Source organism: Pomacea canaliculata, linkage group LG8 (genome assembly GCF_003073045.1).
Source record: "Pomacea canaliculata isolate SZHN2017 linkage group LG8, ASM307304v1, whole genome shotgun sequence".
Taxonomy (NCBI): Eukaryota; Metazoa; Mollusca; class Gastropoda; order Architaenioglossa; family Ampullariidae; genus Pomacea; species Pomacea canaliculata.
The window spans coordinates 4,407,861-4,426,980 of record NC_037597.1 but is presented as its reverse complement, the minus strand read 5'-3'; the positions used below and the strand labels follow the sequence as shown (position 1 = coordinate 4,426,980).

The following is a 19,120-nucleotide window of genomic DNA, read 5'->3' as shown; positions in this document are numbered from 1 at the left end:
TCATTAAAAACAATTAAAAGAAAGGTATTCTTTTCTAATTGTATTTTTTCGCTATACACTAAGTTGTAGAATTATAAAAAAAGAAAACTATGCCAGGGTTAATGCTACAGGTCACCATGAAAAATTAAATTATAGATGTGCTGCAGTTAGATGACAGTACAAAGGTTTCTTTTTAATGGTGAGGCTTTTAAAAAATGCATTCTGGGGTTTTTGGGGTAAACTTCAAAATGATAAATGTTTTCTAGTTTTTACAATATTTAGATTTGCTGTTTACTTTCTGTAGCCTACGGTCATGTAACTATAAATTTTAACGCGAGGACATCTATGTCATGTACATAGCACGGACTTATACAAGTTTATGTACTAATAATAGCCATGTACAGCACTTACTACTACTAGGAATGGCTATTAATTCTTTTTTTCAGAAAATCCGTCAATTCACTCACATCACAGCTGTGATCACATCCACCAATCAATAAATTTTTGTTTTTGTATCGTTTATTCCTTGATGCGTTGTCCAGCTTTTAAAAAAAATGATCTGTCATCGGTCACGCCATGTTTTGTCTTCTCGACGGAGGGTAACTCTCGCAAACTGTGAAACCTTACAGGCCTCTAGGCGTTGTTGTTGTGCAAAATAAATAAGGGATTTTTTTATTTTCTCATATGCCAGGGCCGAAATAATTTCAAGAAGGCTAAAAATAACGTGCACATACACACAGGTTTAGAAAAGTCGTTAAAACACACATACCTTCATGTCATATTGTAAATATATCTATAATACACACTGAAGATGAACGGATTGAGAAGAAAATGGAGAAAATATCCGTAAAGCAGTATTCAGAGTATTATTAAATCCTGAATGAAGTCACGGCGATATGAAATGCTGTTACACCCGTGAACGCGAAATTCCGTCTGTTAAAAATAGAAAAGAAGTCTTGTCTCGTCATTTGATTGGTTGGCATCTTTCGTCATGCAATAAATAGGCTACGGGAGTGCGGCTGAGAGGTCAAAGTGTGAATCCAATCGGAGACGCAGTGACAGCGCTACCACAGTGCAAGATGACGGCGCCCAACGCTTTCATCAAGTGTGTTGTGGTCGGCGACGGAGCTGTTGGGAAGACCTGCATGCTTATGAGTTATGCTACAAACAAGTTTCCAACGGAATATGTGCCTACAGTTTTTGATAATTATGCAGGTGAGTGATTACTTTTGCCAGTCAGGCTGCGAGAGCGATCGTCTGTTCCGACATGGGTTATCTCCTCTCTGTGTATGGCTGTCTCTACGGTTTAGGACTGTATGTATTGAAAGCGAAACTTTTTACCCTCTTCCGTGAATTTCTAAGTACGACAGGAATGATTTGTTAGTTTTCTTTATTTGTGGCCCGTGTGGAAAGTTTTAGTGAGCCCAGACGCTGGATGACGTCACAGTTTTGTCGAGGGACAACAGCTAGGGGATTGCCTCGAAGATAGTAGGCAAACATAAACTCTCATTGTAGTCTCATCCTTGTTCGACTGTATTTGACTCATTTCCTACACCAGTTGTAGACAGTTAAAAGCACGTAATGGAGTAGGGGAAATGGAAATGAGTGTTTATTTTGGCTTTCTCAACAAAGATTTTCAGGTACAGATCGAGCAGGTGTTGTGAAACATCAATAGTAGATTGCCCCAAATATTAACAATGTTTACGGAATTTTTGGTATGATTTTGACGACTGTCTTAGTACTGCCATATACATAAGCCTGACTAATAACAGCAATATGAAAAAATGATGCATTGGTGGAACGATACATAAGCTACTGTCTCATGAAAGTCCATGACCTACCTTTTTAGGATGCAATAGTAGTAGGGTGGTATTTAAAAACAGTAAACACAATCCTAATGCATATACAAAGAGGATCCACTTGAACAGGAAGTGAAAGAGTGAAGTGTGTCCCAGTTTAAATTCAGATTTGTCTGATGACAAACTTAGCAGTATTACCTATACTTCTTTCATATAAAGCATGAAGAAGTAAGATTTCTTTTTTGCTTCTTGTATGAGAGAAGCAACAATCAGATGCCAGTGAAGTCATAATCCCATTAGACTGTTTATCTGAACCTGATGGCAAGAACAGTAAGAGAAATTTTTCAGGACAAAGCAACTGATTATCTGAACAGGTATACAGATTACTACCTGTAGGGTTAGAGGAAGAGCACCATTAAAATCTGTTTGTGTTAGATGGTCATTTAATGTTGCTTGGAATAATGAATATAAGCTACATGGTATGGTGCTTTACATTGGATGCAGTCAGAGGTGCTCAAATATTTCATGGTTAGTACTAACATAGAAAGTCACCTCTAATCGTAGAGTTCTCTTTATCTAGTTTCAATTATGAGCTTTATCTTGAAAACTTTTTAATTACTACTCTTTGTCATTTATTATTTTTTTCTGTTTTGCAGTGCTAGTGTGTCAGATAATCATAGCTAGTTTATTGCCATTATTGATTAGTTCCTTGCTTATATATCGCCTGATTTAATAAACATATTAAGTCAGGGGTGCCAACCTATGGCCTGTGGGCCATATCCGGCCTGCTCATTTTAATCAGACACAACATAATTTCATTTTCAACGTCATGATTCTGGAAAAACTGCTATGTTCTGGCCTGCGAGGTTTTATATCGTGTCCAGTGTGGCCCTCAGGTGAGAAGAGGTTGGGCACACTGTATTAAGCTTTCTGGCTGCAGTAGATTAAATGCTGTAAATTATTAAAATTGATTTCAAAGTTATTTCATTGAAATTCATTTCTCTTAGCCCCCCTTCCCTGTCTTGATTAGTTGTCTATATATACATAGAACAAGACCTTTACAGCCTGGTGGTTAGTGCCCTTTGCTGTAGAAGAGAGGGTAGCTATGACTCATAAATTTCACCTGTCCACCAAGTATAAATGAGTATCTGAGAAAGCAAAGGTGAGGAAAAGAGAGGGTTGGGCTCTGCTCAGTGTGCTATACCTTATATGCTATACCTGATATGGTGAACTACTGATATTTATTTCCCCACAAATCCAGGGAACTATTTTCCATTATCTGTATTTTTTATGATAAGTGAAGATAAGTGTCAGTAAGGTGTAGAGTTGGTAAATACAGAGGAGTCAGTGTTATATGTTAGAGTTCTATTTCTGGTTTGATGAATCTTTGCTTTTCATTATCATTTCTGACAATGTCGTCCAAATTACTTCTAATAATGACACCCATTACTGTGATGATGGTGTCTACAACATTTATTAGGGACAATCAGTATACCACACCCATTACAATCAGTACTTGCCAGCTCAAAAAAAAAGAAAATACTAAACTATCTTAATTCACTGTTAAACGTGTTATGGGTTCCTGTATGAAAAATTCATTTCTAGTATAGATGCAATTGGTAAATGACATTGTCTTCAAGAGACATTTAAACCTGTTTAAAACAAAGCAAACTTTAACAACAGTTTGTCAGTTGTAATTGATGAACATTTGTGCTGATCTTATATTGCTGATTCATTGGAAGCAGATGTTTGCATTTTCTTAAATAATCTTTTTCCTAAAATACTAAATTATTGTTTAATGTATTCATAATAGTCTTTCATCTCCAGCGACTATCACATAGATCGGTATGAATACACTACATTAAACCATAGGTTAGTATTATAAGAAAAAAGATTACTAAGGAAATATAAACATCTGTTTCCAGTGTATGTTATATCAGTGGTAGATGTTGGATTGAAGAGACAGAAAAGGGATGTGTAATGCAGTTATCATTATTCATTCCAAAGCAACTACAATGTAATTATTGAAGTTATCTCGCATGCAACATTTAAATAAATAAATAGAGTAAATTGGAATATTGATAAAAGTTGTTGGGCATTATGTTATATATTAACATAAAAGAATATAAATATGTATATTGTTATTTCAAATATTTGGTATTGTTTGTATTAGAAGAGTGTCTCCATGATACAAGAACAGTTGCTGTGAATGACAGTATGTTGTATGTGGTCAATTAATAAGCAGGGCAAGGGCCAGCAGGAAGCTAACCAGAGCATTGTACCAATACAAAATGTATTCGTTATTACTATATAAAGTATAAACAAATCATAACAGCCATTTAGATGCTTTCCTGAGCCTGTAATTGGAAGCTCTTAACATGCTGACCCAGCTGGATGTTGTCTGATTTATCAGGAGAGGTCAAAGTGAGTGAAAGGATTTAGGATCTTTCTATTTTTAAAGTAAAGGAAGCAGGCAGAAAAGCAGAAGATATCAGGTAAATAATGTGCAGTTAACTGTGTCATGCAGCCTTGCAGTCTTAGAAAATTTGAATGCAAACTTAAATGCTTAGTGAGTCTGAAATATCAGAACCAGCAACGAGCAAAATTTAGGAGATAAATTTTTAAAAAAAATTATCAACTATATTGCCATCATTGTGGCCATTAGTCTAAAGCAGTGTTGTAGGAAGATGCTCAGCTCTGGGGGTGGGAAGTGGGGCAAACTCCATGCTGACATTGAACAACATTTGCACTTGCAGCCATGCACACACCGTGGTGACATCACATATGCTTGTTTTAGTGTTAAATGACAAAGCAGCACTTATAAGAAACTAAAGCATTAAAAATGACACCTGGTTATCGCAATTACAAGAAGTTATGTCATATTCAAAATAAACTTTATATAATCATATTAAGGCAACTCAATGTGGAAAAAACCCTGTATCTTTGTTTTGATGGTTTTTTTTCACCTTTCTTTAACTTTTGCCATGTTCAGCAGCCTGTGTGCTCTTTCTTAAATGTATAATTGTGCGCTCTGTTGTATGTTGAACTGTTGGTTTGTTTGTAGTCAAGTTAGCACAGCACATTGAGCTCATCTCCACACAGGTAAATATGTTTTATAAATTCAGTTATCATCATCATGATCTATAATTAATCCACAAGACCCATGTCTGACTATTGTCATCATGCAATCTTTGATTGCTCCATGTTATGCAGCAGATTGTGCCCTTTCAGATGAAGTCAACACCACCACCACCACTTACATTTCTAGCCTTAAAGCATACAACAAGATAACCAAAAGATAAATTTGTGGTAAGAGATAGGGGTTTTCGCCTTCAATCTCGCCTACCCTGACATTACTTGTACAACTTTTTTTCTGTCTCTGTAGAAAGTGCGCATTGTTTAGTTTAGTCCTTGTTACTCCTTGAGGAACATAGGGCCGCACACGCATTGTGTAGAAGTGAAAATGTTAGCTGTATTAGTGATGTACATTGGGATTTGGGCGTTAAAAATTAAATTCATACGCGAATATCGTGACCCATGGTTTCCTGTCACCCTAATCGAAACTGTGAGAAGGTGATGTCCATAATCGGCGACATGAGTTATCGACAGAGGAGTGCAGTTTCTGACGCTGGGGCTTCACAAAATTGTTGGAGCTTTTTTTTTTGTTGAACAGAAGACTGTTTATAAGATTGAAGTGGGAGAATGCAGCGAAAAAAGGTCCTTGTGTTGTGTAAAGCGAAACCTGGAGAAACTAAACGGAAGGAAGATGACGCACTTTATTGATTAGTAGTGCAGGATAATTAGTACAGAGGGTTTGGAAAAATACTTATGTATATGAATTTACTAACATCTTTGTGGATTTCTTTGTTTGCTGCAGGGAGTTGTAGTCTGGCTTCCTCGCTCTTCCCCACTCCACTTTGAGGAGGTGGGGAAAAAGATTTACCTCGAAAACGACGCACCGTTTCTTTCCTTGTGCACTTGTCACTCCTTTGAGTTTGCACACCTTCATTAAAAAAAAAAAAGTATATATGCAACAACTTGAACTTGTAACTAGAATGCCGCCAACACTCAGATCGCTCACTTCTTAACCTTTTCCCTGAGTGTGTGTGTTTCCTTTCTACAAATGTACATCCCCGTTTGAAGTTTTTCATTGAAATTGTTTGATGATTACTATGTAGTTTGTGCATGGCTGTTGCATTATCTGTGGACCATTTAGGATCGGCGGATTAGTTGGCGCGATATTCCTGTGCGATTCATGTAAAAGCTTCACCATAAAACGAGGTCCTAGTCTCTTTAGAGACTTCCTGTGGCACAATTTTTTCTCGACGTTTGCTCGTTTAACCGGTATGTAGCTCGGACGAATGTGTGGTCTAGTAATTCTTAATCTTTGCGACCTTCAGCATTGTTGGTTAAAACTTGTGGGGAACGGGCTGAGGTGGTGGTGGTGGGGGGAATCAGCAGAAGTACAGCAATCATGTAAGAGAACACCGGAAAACTTGCCAAGTGGATGTGAAAGCGGTTTGGTTTTGGGGTTTGAAAACATAAAAGAGTTTAAGTCTGAGGGCATGGTGCGTAAGACATTATAATAAATGAGTAATACCATATGAGAACTGATCATTATTGTTATCAAATGTGTCACTGTTTTACTTGAATAAAAACATCACTCATAATTGAAGCAGCTTACTAACATTAGGAATAAAAATCACGAAACCCAAACCCTGGTGTGTGTGTGGACCCCCAACCCTTTTATGCCTTAAAGACAAACGGGGGAGGGGTATCTTGAGAGCCTCTTGGATCTTGGGCGATGGAGACAGTGCAGCACAGTGGCATTTAGTAATATTTTCCTGCTAGAGATACTGTATTTTTCCATGCCATGGCGCAGGTCTGAATTGTACTTTCAAGCATAATCCACACGAGGTGACATAGCAAGGTGTACTGTAAAAACGGCCTTGGAGCAGGGTGGCACTCGTTTTAAGGTCTGTAGGGGTCACGTGACTCACGTCATGTTTTTAGACCTCAGTGATCACACCTGTCTCTGGACTAGAGTTGCCGTCACTCAGCATGTTTTTTTTTTTTCAAGAAATATCGATATTGTTTCTCTAAAGACGTTACCTGACATCCCTTCAGTGTGATGCGTTATATGAGTTGCCTCAGATGGCGCCGCCCACTGTAGGTTAATGGAACGAAAACAAACGTCCTCAGACAAAAGACAGGCATAGAAGGTTTGCCCTTTGCAAGTCAAGTCGCGCGGGATGTGCCAGTGGCCATTACTGCTTTACCGGATATGATTGAGGCCTAAGCTGTTTCCCAACCGTTTTTTGTATATGTGAGAGTATCTTGTTATTTTTACCGTTAGCCGTTTCAGCAACCCTGTCTGTTCATAGTAGCGGTCATGGACATCGCGCTGAACTCGAAACAAATGTCTTCCGATTTAGAAGAATATAAGGAAAAAACTCATGATGAAATGGACCTGTAAAAATGTCAAATCTTGTGGAATATTACATCAATAGAATGTCAAGTATTTAAACACATTTGGCATGTCTGACAAGGAGAAACGATATGTTTGGCCAAACTCCGTGCTACATACCATCGTCATCATCACCACCACCACTACCACCGGAAACACTATCTTGTAGGAGAAATGGCTTATTTTTTTTTTTGAAGTTCTGTAGTACATTTAGAGACTGTCAACGTTCCCCCCAAAAAAAAAAAAAAAAAATGAAATGAATGGCTGGGATGTGGGGAGGTTTCAGTTAGGAAGTACTGTCCTCAGTCACATTGTTACGGTCAGAATGTAAGATGCAGGGGAAAAAAAGTGTGCTTATTTTTTCGCAAGCCAAAATGAGTCACTTCATTGTGGCGTCTTCCGCCTTGCTTTACAAGTGCCGATAACCGCTGTGCTCTATATCCGGGGCGTGTGCTGGTGTCGCCACCTGCTGGCGCTTCGTACAACGTTCCTTAGAGATAGGTCTAGTGTCGAAGCTATCAGGAGAATTGTTTTCAAGAGTATCTGTAGCGGTAACATACTTGACGAGGTTTATCCGAAGCGGGGATATTGCTTGTTTAAATCTCTTGCAGTGAGACCTGTCCGAGCTAGAGTTTCTTAGCATCGTGCAGAGTGAAGTTTTGTGATGCAGAAGTTTGTCCGAGTGTTTCCAACCCATCCCCCACCCTCCTTCACACGGATCACGCCACCACCATCTTCGTCCTGCTGTTGTTGATGTTACTTTTCACTTCTTTGCCTTGAAACTTGAGGTTCCAGAACCGTCTTCAAAGGAAACTTAGCACTACCCTTGCAGCTCTGACTTTCTATATCTACACCGCCAACGGCTGTTCTACCGACATTTATACATAATCCGCTCGACTATAAATAGAAGACGTGCTACATGAATAAAGTCTGGGTGTGTTTTTTGTGTACTCGGGTGTGTTTTTTGTGTACTCTGTACGATTTAATAAAACTCAAATCTTGGCAAGAGCGAAATCCAATCACTCCCTTTCAAGAGATTATTCTCTAGCGGGATTCACTTTTGTAACACTACTTAAGCCTTTACTGTCTGAGCTGCTTATAGGGTAGGGTCAGTCATGTCTTCCTTACTTTTATTATTTCATTGTCCGGCGATTACATAGTGTCTTTTGTTTGCCTTATCCTCAGGGTCCGATAGCTGCACCCTATGGTGCGGAAGAACGTGCGGTGGATTTGCTACAAAGCATGGCAGTAACATTACTACTATTGTTTTCACGAGGTTTTAAATCTTTTTAAACTTGGATACAAAACTATGACGACAAAGGAGAAAAGTGCGTGGACAAGAGTGCCTGGTCCTCAGTGCAATTGTTAAAATTAAGTTTTTATAGGTATGCGCTGGGCATGCCTTTGCACTAGCCAGATTTATCAGACCTGCACGCGCCAACAATCCTCCGGCTCAAACACGTACAAGAACGCACGCACTACAGCACGCGCACGCGCGCGAACACACACACACACGAATCGCGACGAAACAGTTTGCTTGATTTTGTGCACTCTGCGCCCTTCTTGGAGGTGGCTGTTGATCGTAAAGTGAATGCCACTTGTGTCAAAGTTTGTCAGGGCTGATGCACTCGGTAGTTCTTTTTAATCCCTGAATTTGCAGCTGTCTTAGCAACAAGGGGTCAGGGATCGCCAGAGCATAAGACGATACGTGCTTGTCACGACAACCACGCTTTCCTCAGCCCCTACAACCACCCTTTCCACCCACCCCTACGTCTTTACCACTGGATTGGGCGTTTGCGTTTCCTCAATCTTTCGCGGGTACCTTGACCTCGAAGTACTTTGCCCAGTCAAAGGGAACTACCTTTTCTTTGTCAGAATCGTGACTGGATTGGGACCGTATGCAAGTAAGCAGAGCCGTGCACCCCTTCGTAGCAACGAGGTGGGGTAGAGTTCTGCTTTTGTTGCGGCAATTAATGATCCTTGATATCGATATCAGGTGTGGTAGGCTGTTCAGCTCCTATACGGAAACCGACCCTTCCTTTCACCCTCCCCATACTCCTTCTCTCCGTTCGTCACTTTCCTATCTTTGTACCCTATCATACACTGTGGTTGGTCTTTACAATCATAAGAACTTTGCATAGTTTGGCAACAAATGTGAAATGATAACAAAGTGGTCGTAATTCAGTCAGTCCAATGTCTGTTTCGTCTTTATCGTATCATTACGGATAGTATTTATATTAATAATATGTACCAGACCGATAGTTTTCTATCCATCAGTTTGCATGTCTTTTTGATAGAGCATTCAGTATATGGCGTTTGCAGTCAATGACATTGACCAGTTGATTGATTCATTTATGTCGCCTCATTTTATTTAAAATTGTTTTATTGTAAGATTTTATGAAGGTTTTTATATTTATTTGTTACAGGAAAGTTGAAAATAATCTATGAAGATTGCACTGTAAGACAAAATATTTAGTACGCGTTTCTTGCATCGTGAATTTTGCTTTTACTTAAAAGTAATACAGTTGATTCTGGATCTTTGCATGTCTATTCACTGCACTAACCAGCAGTCTTCTTCGTCCTTTGCAGTTACAGTTACGATACGAGAAACACCCTATCAGCTGGGACTCTTCGATACTGCTGGACAGGTGAGAAGCCTTGCACAAAAATTTCTTTCTCCTTCACCTCATCATCACCACGACTTGAACTTTCCTTTCAAGACGATGGGATGAGAGGATGTCAGAGTCGGCAAAAATCTGATTTTTATTTTTATTTATATTTTTGGCTTGTGGTCTTTTTTGCAGGAGGAGTACACAAGCTTAAGGATGCTGTCCTACCCGGAAACCAGCGTGTTCCTGATGTGCTTCTCAGTGGTGATGCCGGAATCCATGAAGAACCTGGAGCACAAGTGGGTGCCGGAAGTGCATCATAGCGTGCCCAAGGCGCCTATTATTGTTGTGGGCACGCAGGTGGACCTGCGCGAGGACGAGGGCACGCGCATCAAACTCGCCAAGCGGCGGCAGAAGCCCGTGCTGGTGGAGGAGGGCGACCGCCTGGCCAAGAAGTTGGGCGCCTACGCTTACGTGGAGTGCAGCGCCCTCACCAAGCAAGGTCTCAAGGACGTTTTTGACGAGGCCATCTTGGCCGTTTTGGACCCGCATGATGTCAAACCGGAGAAGAAGCGGCGGCGCTGTGTTATTCTCTGAGAACGGGCCCCATGTCACTTCAAGGGGAGAAGTGTATTTCCGTGTGTCTGTGTGAAAAAATGCACTTTCTTGCGTGCGTGTGGTTGAAAGTTGACTAGTTGACTGAACTATGGCTGGCGTTAGCTCTTCTATTGACAATTTTTCCACACGTCACTTCTCACTTTTTCTTGTATTTGTACAAAAGTTTACAGTTTGATAACACGAGGGTTTTTTTTAATACCACCTTCTTGGATCTTTCTGGAAAAACGTCGATTTCAGCACGTGGCTTGAAACAGTATTTCGACCCTGCACCAGCTTACAGACTTCCTGTTCTCGGTCAGACCAGCAGGCCACGTCTTCATGTGAGAGTGTTTCGATGGATTGTGTTTGTGGATGTGATTTTATTCCAGAGGATAGGGCGTGGCCAGCTTTTGTGACAGTGTAGTTAGCTACAGGAACGTTCACCCGTGGCAGCTTTCTCAGGCGGCAGTTCATCAGCGTTTTTCTTTTCTTCTGTTGCGTGCTTGGCCATCTGCAGCACGGACATCTTCATCAGTCAGAACTTGGATATACATGTGTCGATGTTTGTTCTATGAGAAGGTGTCCATCGGCAGAGCATGCAGACTGTGGCAGTGCGAAATCTTGTTTTATTATTTTTTTAACTGCACGCTGATGCTTTTTTTTCTTTTTTGGTGCTCATTGGATTTTGAAGTGCGTGCACACTTGTGCACACACACACACACACAGATTGATTGATTGATTCTTTATTGCTTCAAGAGCATAGCTCCAGCAAGGGTGTGAGGATCTATCAAACTACACAACAGTTTAAAAATGCTATAAAAGAGAGAGTGTATTGTGGATTCGTAAAAGAATTTTACCCTACAAAGAGAAAGTAATTGAAATCAATTCACTGTTTAGAGACTGAATCATGCTATTTCCGCGGTTGGCGAACACAAAAAAATTGCCTGGGCACATTGCTAACTGGCCACAGCTTGCCGGAAGTTTTGCTGCACAGGTGTCCTTCACCATGCCTTTACCAGTATTTGCACAACGAGACATTGGGTAAGCTGTGCGTGATTCAACTCAGAACCGTTCGGACCCTACATTCCAGGTGTACGCCGTTTGGCCCGCGTGAGATCTCACAGCGACCCTGGCGACTGCCCTGTGGCGTGTCGGCGTGAAGGGCAGCGAACTTAACCTGTGAGGTGTAATACGTACCCAAGCGTACACACTGACAAAGAAGGAGGGAGAAACTAAAGGGCATTTTCATTTGGTCCTGCAAAGCTACAATATAATTTACTTATATTATAAACAGTATTTTTTTCTGGCTGGATGTCGCGTATCACGCAAACTATGTCACACGGGCTGCATCAGGCACGCTTGGGCTAGGAGTATCACGCTGGCTACACCAAGTACTATAATATCACTCTGGCAGCTGTCCCGAGTTCACTATCTTTGGTTGTCTGGGTTTCAACGAGTTCTAATGATTTCTGGCATCATTTTTTTTTTTCGTCATTGTTATGTCGAATGAAGTAGACAAGGCTGTGATTGCACGATTACGATTACTTAATCAAGATTATCTTCTTTTTCTTATCAGAAGTAACGTGATGCGTTTTGGTAGTGACAGATTGATGCGAGAGAAAAGTTGCATTTTATTGCGGCGATTTTGAAGAAAAACGTTGGATCATATTTATCAGCCCTTCTCATAAATCGAGTCAGCATATTTCTCAGAATGTTATTTCGTTACCTTGATGATACTTGATGATACGGCGCTGCTACTGTTTTGCAGTTCGCGTACAACAGTTGAGTCTGCAGTTGGTGCAAGATAGGGATGCGGAATTAAGGTGTGTCATTCTCTTTTGGGACTAACCTTTGTGGAGCTGATATAAAAGTGTAGCGGGGACTGCATATCCAGGGTGGCTCACTCATGATCGCTGCACCCCAGGTAAGAATTTGGATGTTTGTGCAGACGTAGTAGAACTGTCGCCTAATGTCCAGCGCTAGTGACAGACTAGGACACAAAGCGGAAATGACCTTATAGAACAACATTAACCATTTCCTTATCTCAGCGAGCAGACAAGCACATAGTCAAACTAGTCGATACGTGCGATTATCTACAGGTATATTTGCGGGTGATAGTCTGTCTCCTCCCATAACAATACGACCACGATCACACGGGTTGTTATTTGTTGTCTACATGTTTCTGGAAATCGAGAGGTTTGTCTGGTGTTGTTTCATGGACACACGCTGGCAATCGCAGAGACCCCTGTCGGCGGCGGTGGTAATGTCGGAAGTTGCCCTTTAGCAATTCACTGCCTTTACACATTCGGGTGGTCAGGTTGCGCAATAGTTAGCGCCTGTCATCAATACAGTGAGGGTTGGCTGTCCTGGGTTCAGCTCTCGTCTCGGGCACGCTCTTCTTTATCTGCATGTGGCATCTGTTTACAGGGCTGGCTGCCTTGCCATGATATAGCCTTAGTTGCTGACTCGGCGTTCAACACCAGTTCCACCCTTCCGCCTTTGCACATCCCTGACTCTCAGGGTGTTTATGTTTCAGGGTGCCGGTGGTAACTGTAGCTTTACTCCACCCAGTGTACGGCTGTTGCCGCAAGTGAAGTGGTTAATAAGGGTTTGGCCGCTTTGACCTTCATTGCTGGGCCTGGATCAGGAAGACACGCATGTTGGATTAACGTGAACATGTATCCAAGTGTACTCTTTCCCCCATGCAAATCCTTGTCTCCCTCATTAATCTAAGAGGTTGTTATGGTAAGTAGATGGCTTGACTACCATGTATCCTTTATCTGGTTCCTTTATCTAATGTGTACAAATAGCAGTCCAAATTGGAATAACAACAAAAACCAGAAGATGTTTCTTTCTCAGCCTCACATCCTTCGCACGTCTCCCTCTCTAGGAGCGGTACTGACACTAAGGAATGGCGGCCATATTATCTCTGTAGCAAAATACATAACTGAAGCAAGTAAAATGCTTATATGCCTGCATTTATGAGACGTGGTATAAATGTATGATGATAATACATTTTTGTGACAGGTGGTCACGCATGGATTCCTGGATTTGAATGGAACGAAAATTCTGATTGGTTTTAATATATTACTTGAATTTTGTTAATATTATGATTGGCTCTTGTCTCATATCATAATGAGGAAGTCAGTGACAATGTCGTCTCTCTCATGCCGGGCCTCCTACCAGTAAGCATCGATCGTTTCTCGTTGAGCCAGCCGAGGGGGCTTCTGGCTCCCAGGAGAACTTTTCCGAAGATGTTTCACGTATCAGCAGATACAGCGTTCGCTGTTAGGGGGGAGATAAAGCAGGTGGTCAGCCTGGCGGCTTCATTCGATCGGTCCTTCCCCTCTTCACTTTGTTAGGACAAGGCAGCTGCCACTCTTCTCAGCGAGAATGCCCGATTCATCTTATCGCAGCCAATTTTAGTGTCAGCCGCACTGACACGATGTCACAGATTTTCCCGCGACTAATAGTTCTACGCTGTTGGGGTGCCGATTCTATTAGTCACCACCACGTTAAAAAAAAAAAAGCAGGGGTGGGTATTCCTGTACTAATGTGCCCCAAGAGCGGGGGTTCTGGTGGGTTTCTGCAAAATTGCAGCTACAATTCTTTAATCTTTCAGTCGGCTTGGTACCCGCCGACCTCCAAACCGCTGCGACGCCCAGCTCAATGGAGGGTGTGTAAAGGCAGTGAGACACGTACTACGTTGCGGACATACTGGCTGTGGCAGGCACGTAGCGGTCAACTTAGATGCTTCCTTGACAAGTACAGTCGATTGTGTGTTGTTTATATGCACTGACAGTTACTTGGAAAAATTTGTAATTCCCATACACCTGCCGCAAGTATCAGCTCCGGTTGTGTGATGCGAACCTATACACCATCAGTTATCGTAGAATGAGGCTATTTCATCAGTTACGTAGCACATGTACAGTCCACACTCGTCGTTAACCACTCAATTGCCTTTATCGAGACATGCAAACGTATAGAGATGGGTGGAAAAAAAATGACTGTTGTGTTATAAAGGTAAATGTAAAAAGGCAGTAGAAAAATGTCATGTAAGTACATAAAATATAATGTGCAACAGCAAAGAAATGTCAGCCAATTAGACTTATTGTTGTGCATTTTAATTCATGCGTAAGATGCTGCACGGATGTGTACACATAGGTGGATTGCTGTCTGTCTGCCGAGACCAACGCTTAGCCTCTTGCGAAGTTCTTCGCTGTTAGTCTCGGTGAGTCTGAACAATGAATGTGACTAAACCGGAAGCTTTGTATACATTAGCCTCGTTTTAGTAAAGCTGAAACGTGGCTAAACCGAAGGCTTTATATACACCAATCTCGTTTTAGTAAGAAAACTGCTAAATGCTGATGGGATGTCTCCACAACACACCGATCTAAACAAAAGACCTTCATTATCCTCCCCAGCATCGCGTTTGTCATCCTTCTCGATGAGGACGAAATGATCACGAGCCAAATTTGGTTTTTATATATATATTAGCAAACCTCTCGGATTTTTTTAAATTTAGAAGCCACCTGGATATTAAATATATTATTTGTAAATTTATATATACTAACAAATTTTGTTGCCGTCTCCTGTTGAGCTTTTTGCTCTTTACCCATTCATTCGTTCATGAGGATTGCATTAATACAGAAAACTACATTACGGAAGTTTACAAATGGCAACATTATCATTTGTGTGGAAATTCTCAAACCTTTTTGATAGCTGTGAGTGACGCAGGGTGCAGGCGACTTTATCAGTTATGTTTCTGTTGACATAATCGGACGTAACTTGTACTTCCGGCAGCAGGGCAGATGCTGCTGTGTCAGTGGCAGTTCTTTCAATTGTATTTGTGAAAGTCCATCTCCATCTTGTACAGCCGGGTCAGGTGGTCACATGTTTAACCGAGAGCAAGATCCGTTATAACTAAAAGCACCGGATATTACTGAAAAAATGGATTTTTTTTTAATATCATAACAGGGTTATGGCTGAAATTCGTCTAATAGATATGTATAGTGGTCCAAGTCACAACAAAAGCAGCAGTTGCTTCGTCCCATAGTGACTTCTAGACGCCTTTGGGAGAACTTTTGTGAACACTGCAGAGCTTTTCCTCACACATCACGGTCTTCTTTGGTACAGAGTAGACATCAACGAAATAGCTGGGGTGAGACAATAGTGAGATGTATGTATTCATCACTAATTTCAGAGGCACCTGTGCACACGCACACACATTACATCCCAGACTGTTTTTATTACAATCTTTACTGGAGGTCAAAGGCTTAGAATCACTGTTGTCATTATTATAACTACAACCACCACGTTCGTCCGCTGTATTTTCGCGTGTCGTGTTTATTAACACATAAACCTCACACAAGCCAAGCTGAGACATAGCAATGCTTGTTCTTAACCTGACAAATATGGACGAAGGTTTGAGCAAGTCTGGCCGTCTTTATGCAAGCCTCGTGCAGTCTTTGCCAAACTTTCTAAAATGTTCGTCCATATTTGTTAGGTTAAAAGGGGCCTTGAGCGAGGCAATGGGTGGACTGTCACGTATTATGTGGTGGATATTTCACACAATAAACAACATAATACTGTAGAGAACGCATTTGTACTCGTACCCTAGAATCCTCGGAAAATATCTTGTTTGAAGCCGATGGACGTTTATTTACTAATTTATTGACTTTACTACACTTTTAGACCAACCTCAGATTAAAAGCATTCCAGTAATTTTCTTTTTCTGAACGTATATTACCGAACAGTTTGCTCAGTACTTATGTCCTCGTTAAGATGACTAAAATGCAACAGAGAAGATCAACATTTAAGACTTTGCCCGCCGCCCTCCTGCTATTTAAAATGGTTGGTTAATATTAGCGGCCTTCAGCTGACATCTGAAGCGAGAATTACATAGTATAAGATGATGCGAAGATGGGGTGAACTGACTGTGTGAACTGAAAATTCGTTCATTGCTTTCAATTGTTATCTTTTGTGTACAGGAAGAAAGACAAACATTTACGTGGTGTTTTCCCTTTATATACGCATCGAGTTGATTAGCAGTATACTTGCTGCTTCGGAAGTTTTGGTCGTTGAGAGAGAGAGAGACTAAATGCACTCAGCGCAAAGTATTGTCTTTTTTCATCAATTATGTGAAAGTTGTTTGGTATGTCAGTGTGTGTGTGTGCGTGCGTGTAGGCGCTTTGTACACTGTGATTTTTTTCAAAAATGAACTTCAAAATACATGTTCTAAGATGTTTTGATTTTTGCCTGTGATCAGCATAAACTTTGGCCGTGATATACACATTGTAGACATTATCAAATTCCTTCATCGTTTATTTGCAGTCAGTTGCTCCTCTCATAGGATTGTATCGAGAGCTTGCGGGCAAATTTTCCATTATTAATATTTGTTCACTTTCCAGACTTTGTAATAGTATTGATGTAGTTTTGTACATGATATTGAACATATTAGATCAGATGCGAGACTGTGTAATACTTTTACAACCATAATATTGTACAGGAGAGATGCAATAGCTCAAGGGAGCGAATGTTTTATTTACGCGTTTTGTTATTGTCGTGAGCTTTAGACAGAATGTTTTGTTTAGTCATTCGTCTTTCACAGGTTTGCGTGTGTGTAAGAAATATTTGTACATATTTAGCATTATAAACAGCAAAGAAAAAGAAACTTGTTCCTTAAACTATTTGATCGTTTTTGTTCATTCCTGCTTGTCAGTCACAAGACGGTTTGTGTGAATTTATAAACATACGCCCAGTAATAATTATTGTTTTCACTTCTATTAGTTCAAAGCAATGCCCACCAACACTGTGTGAAATCGATTGCAGATTCAACTTGTTTTAAAAGGACTACATCTGTGATTAACGGGGGCAAAGCAAATTGCTCTTACTTAATTAAATTTTTGCCCAGCCTAATAGTGTGACAGTTGCTCCCGCCTCGGTCGTGAAAAAAAAAAAAACCGCGGTCGACTTTCGTTTAGTCAGATTGTGCTCGGTAAGCAGGTTTGCCAATTAAGAGCTCTACGCAAGCCCCCCACTTATTTTTATTAATATTAATTAGATTGGTATACTATAAACAACTTAACAAACGTGTGGTAACAGCATGGCCTGGCGGAAAGTCCCGTTAGCTCTTGTTCTCACTATAACAGTTTACGGGTTTGTACCGTGCAACTGTCCCGTTGGCTCTACAAACCTGTCATACGTCAGTCGTTAATCAGTCACACTGACGGCGATAAACCATTCTCCACATCTCGTCTGTTACTCCACTACGCCTGCGTCAGTCGGCGCCATGGAGTTAGTGATCCTGGGAACGGGAGAGTCACGTTGCACTGGTTGTAAAGTGTTGTCGATACACATTTATTCTAACTTAAAAACACGCGTAAAACTTGTATCTAATCTGATGCATATGGGACTCGTTTTTTTAAACTCAGAAACGTTTTTCAGGCACATGCACTGTTTTCAAACTATGCGGCTTAATCCCAAATTAACTCAAGACTATGATTGCAACGTTAAGTCAGCACGACACTTCAAAGGCCACTAGCTTCAAAATGTCAGCAAATTAGGAATTTAATGGAGAAATATAACTGGTACCGTTCTTAAATGACAGAACAAAAACTGTCCTCTCCTCTTATTATTGAAAATGAGCAATGTTTTGCTCACCAGTTTTTGTGGATGGAGGAATGGATCCTTACTTTCAGTTTGAAATATTAGACTACTGAGAATATACCAAGATTTAAAGTTTTAAAAAACCTTTTATGCAGGCATAATTATATATTAATATGACCATCTGAACACTTGAAAATGAAAACCTGAAGACTTTTCACAATTTTTTTTTAGTGAAAAAATTTTTTTATTAACAAAACATATGGGTAGTTAAAGGCACACTAATGTGCACAATTATTTTTCAGTGACTTGGTTTGGTTAATTACCTATTTCCCCAAATCTCACAGATTACCTCTATCCTCTTTAAGAGATAAAAATGTTTGAACACTGCAAATCTTGCCTAAATTTCGAAAAGAGGCCAAGACTTTCTCTGAGTGGTGAAATATTATTAGGACAATACCTTGTCAGCATACGCTGTAAACTGTTACAGTGATTACAAGACTGCTAACATTTGAAATTAGCATTTACCAACCTGCTGTTATTACTTTAAAATAACACCTGGTTTTTGTTACGAGCTAACAATAGCCAACTCACAACTTAAAATTTGACTTGCATTAGGCTTTAACATAATTGTAAAGAAATGACCAGTAAATAAAACACAAATCTGATTTCTCATGTAATACCAACACAATTTGTCCACACCAAAAAATGCAGCATTCAGCGATACTTACAGTGTAAGTACAGTCATTGGAAAAAAAAAAAAAAAAAAATAAAAACACCAATGAAAAGAAAACTAAGTTACAGCAATTTTACATGTGTAGTCTGCATACTACTTAACAAGATAACGCACTGAAACAGACATATGTATATTCACCAAAAGTTTCAATGGTGGTATATGGAACATAAATGTCTTAAAAACTCAAGATAACATCCATGCCTGTTTAGCACATCTATTTTCATATTCATGTCCATGCACATACCACCCTGTAATATAAATAAATTACAAAATAAGCTAACATGATTTGAAGTGTATTTTTGCTGCTATGCTCTTCTATTCAACAAAA

At 40.3% G+C, this 19,120-nt stretch overlaps 1 protein-coding gene across 1 annotated transcript; it reads left to right on the top strand.

Annotated features, from left to right (window-relative positions):
- Positions 1 to 1,008: 1,008 nt before the first annotated feature.
- Positions 1,009 to 18,834, top strand: LOC112570567 (cell division control protein 42 homolog). Its single transcript, XM_025249080.1, has 3 exons — positions 1,009 to 1,194; positions 9,835 to 9,893; positions 10,050 to 18,834. The coding sequence occupies exons 1-3, from the start codon at positions 1,059 to 1,061 to the stop codon at positions 10,449 to 10,451; spliced, it is 597 nt and encodes a 198-aa protein (XP_025104865.1). The 5' UTR covers positions 1,009 to 1,058; the 3' UTR covers positions 10,452 to 18,834.
- The last annotated feature ends 286 nt before the right edge of the window (positions 18,835 to 19,120 follow it).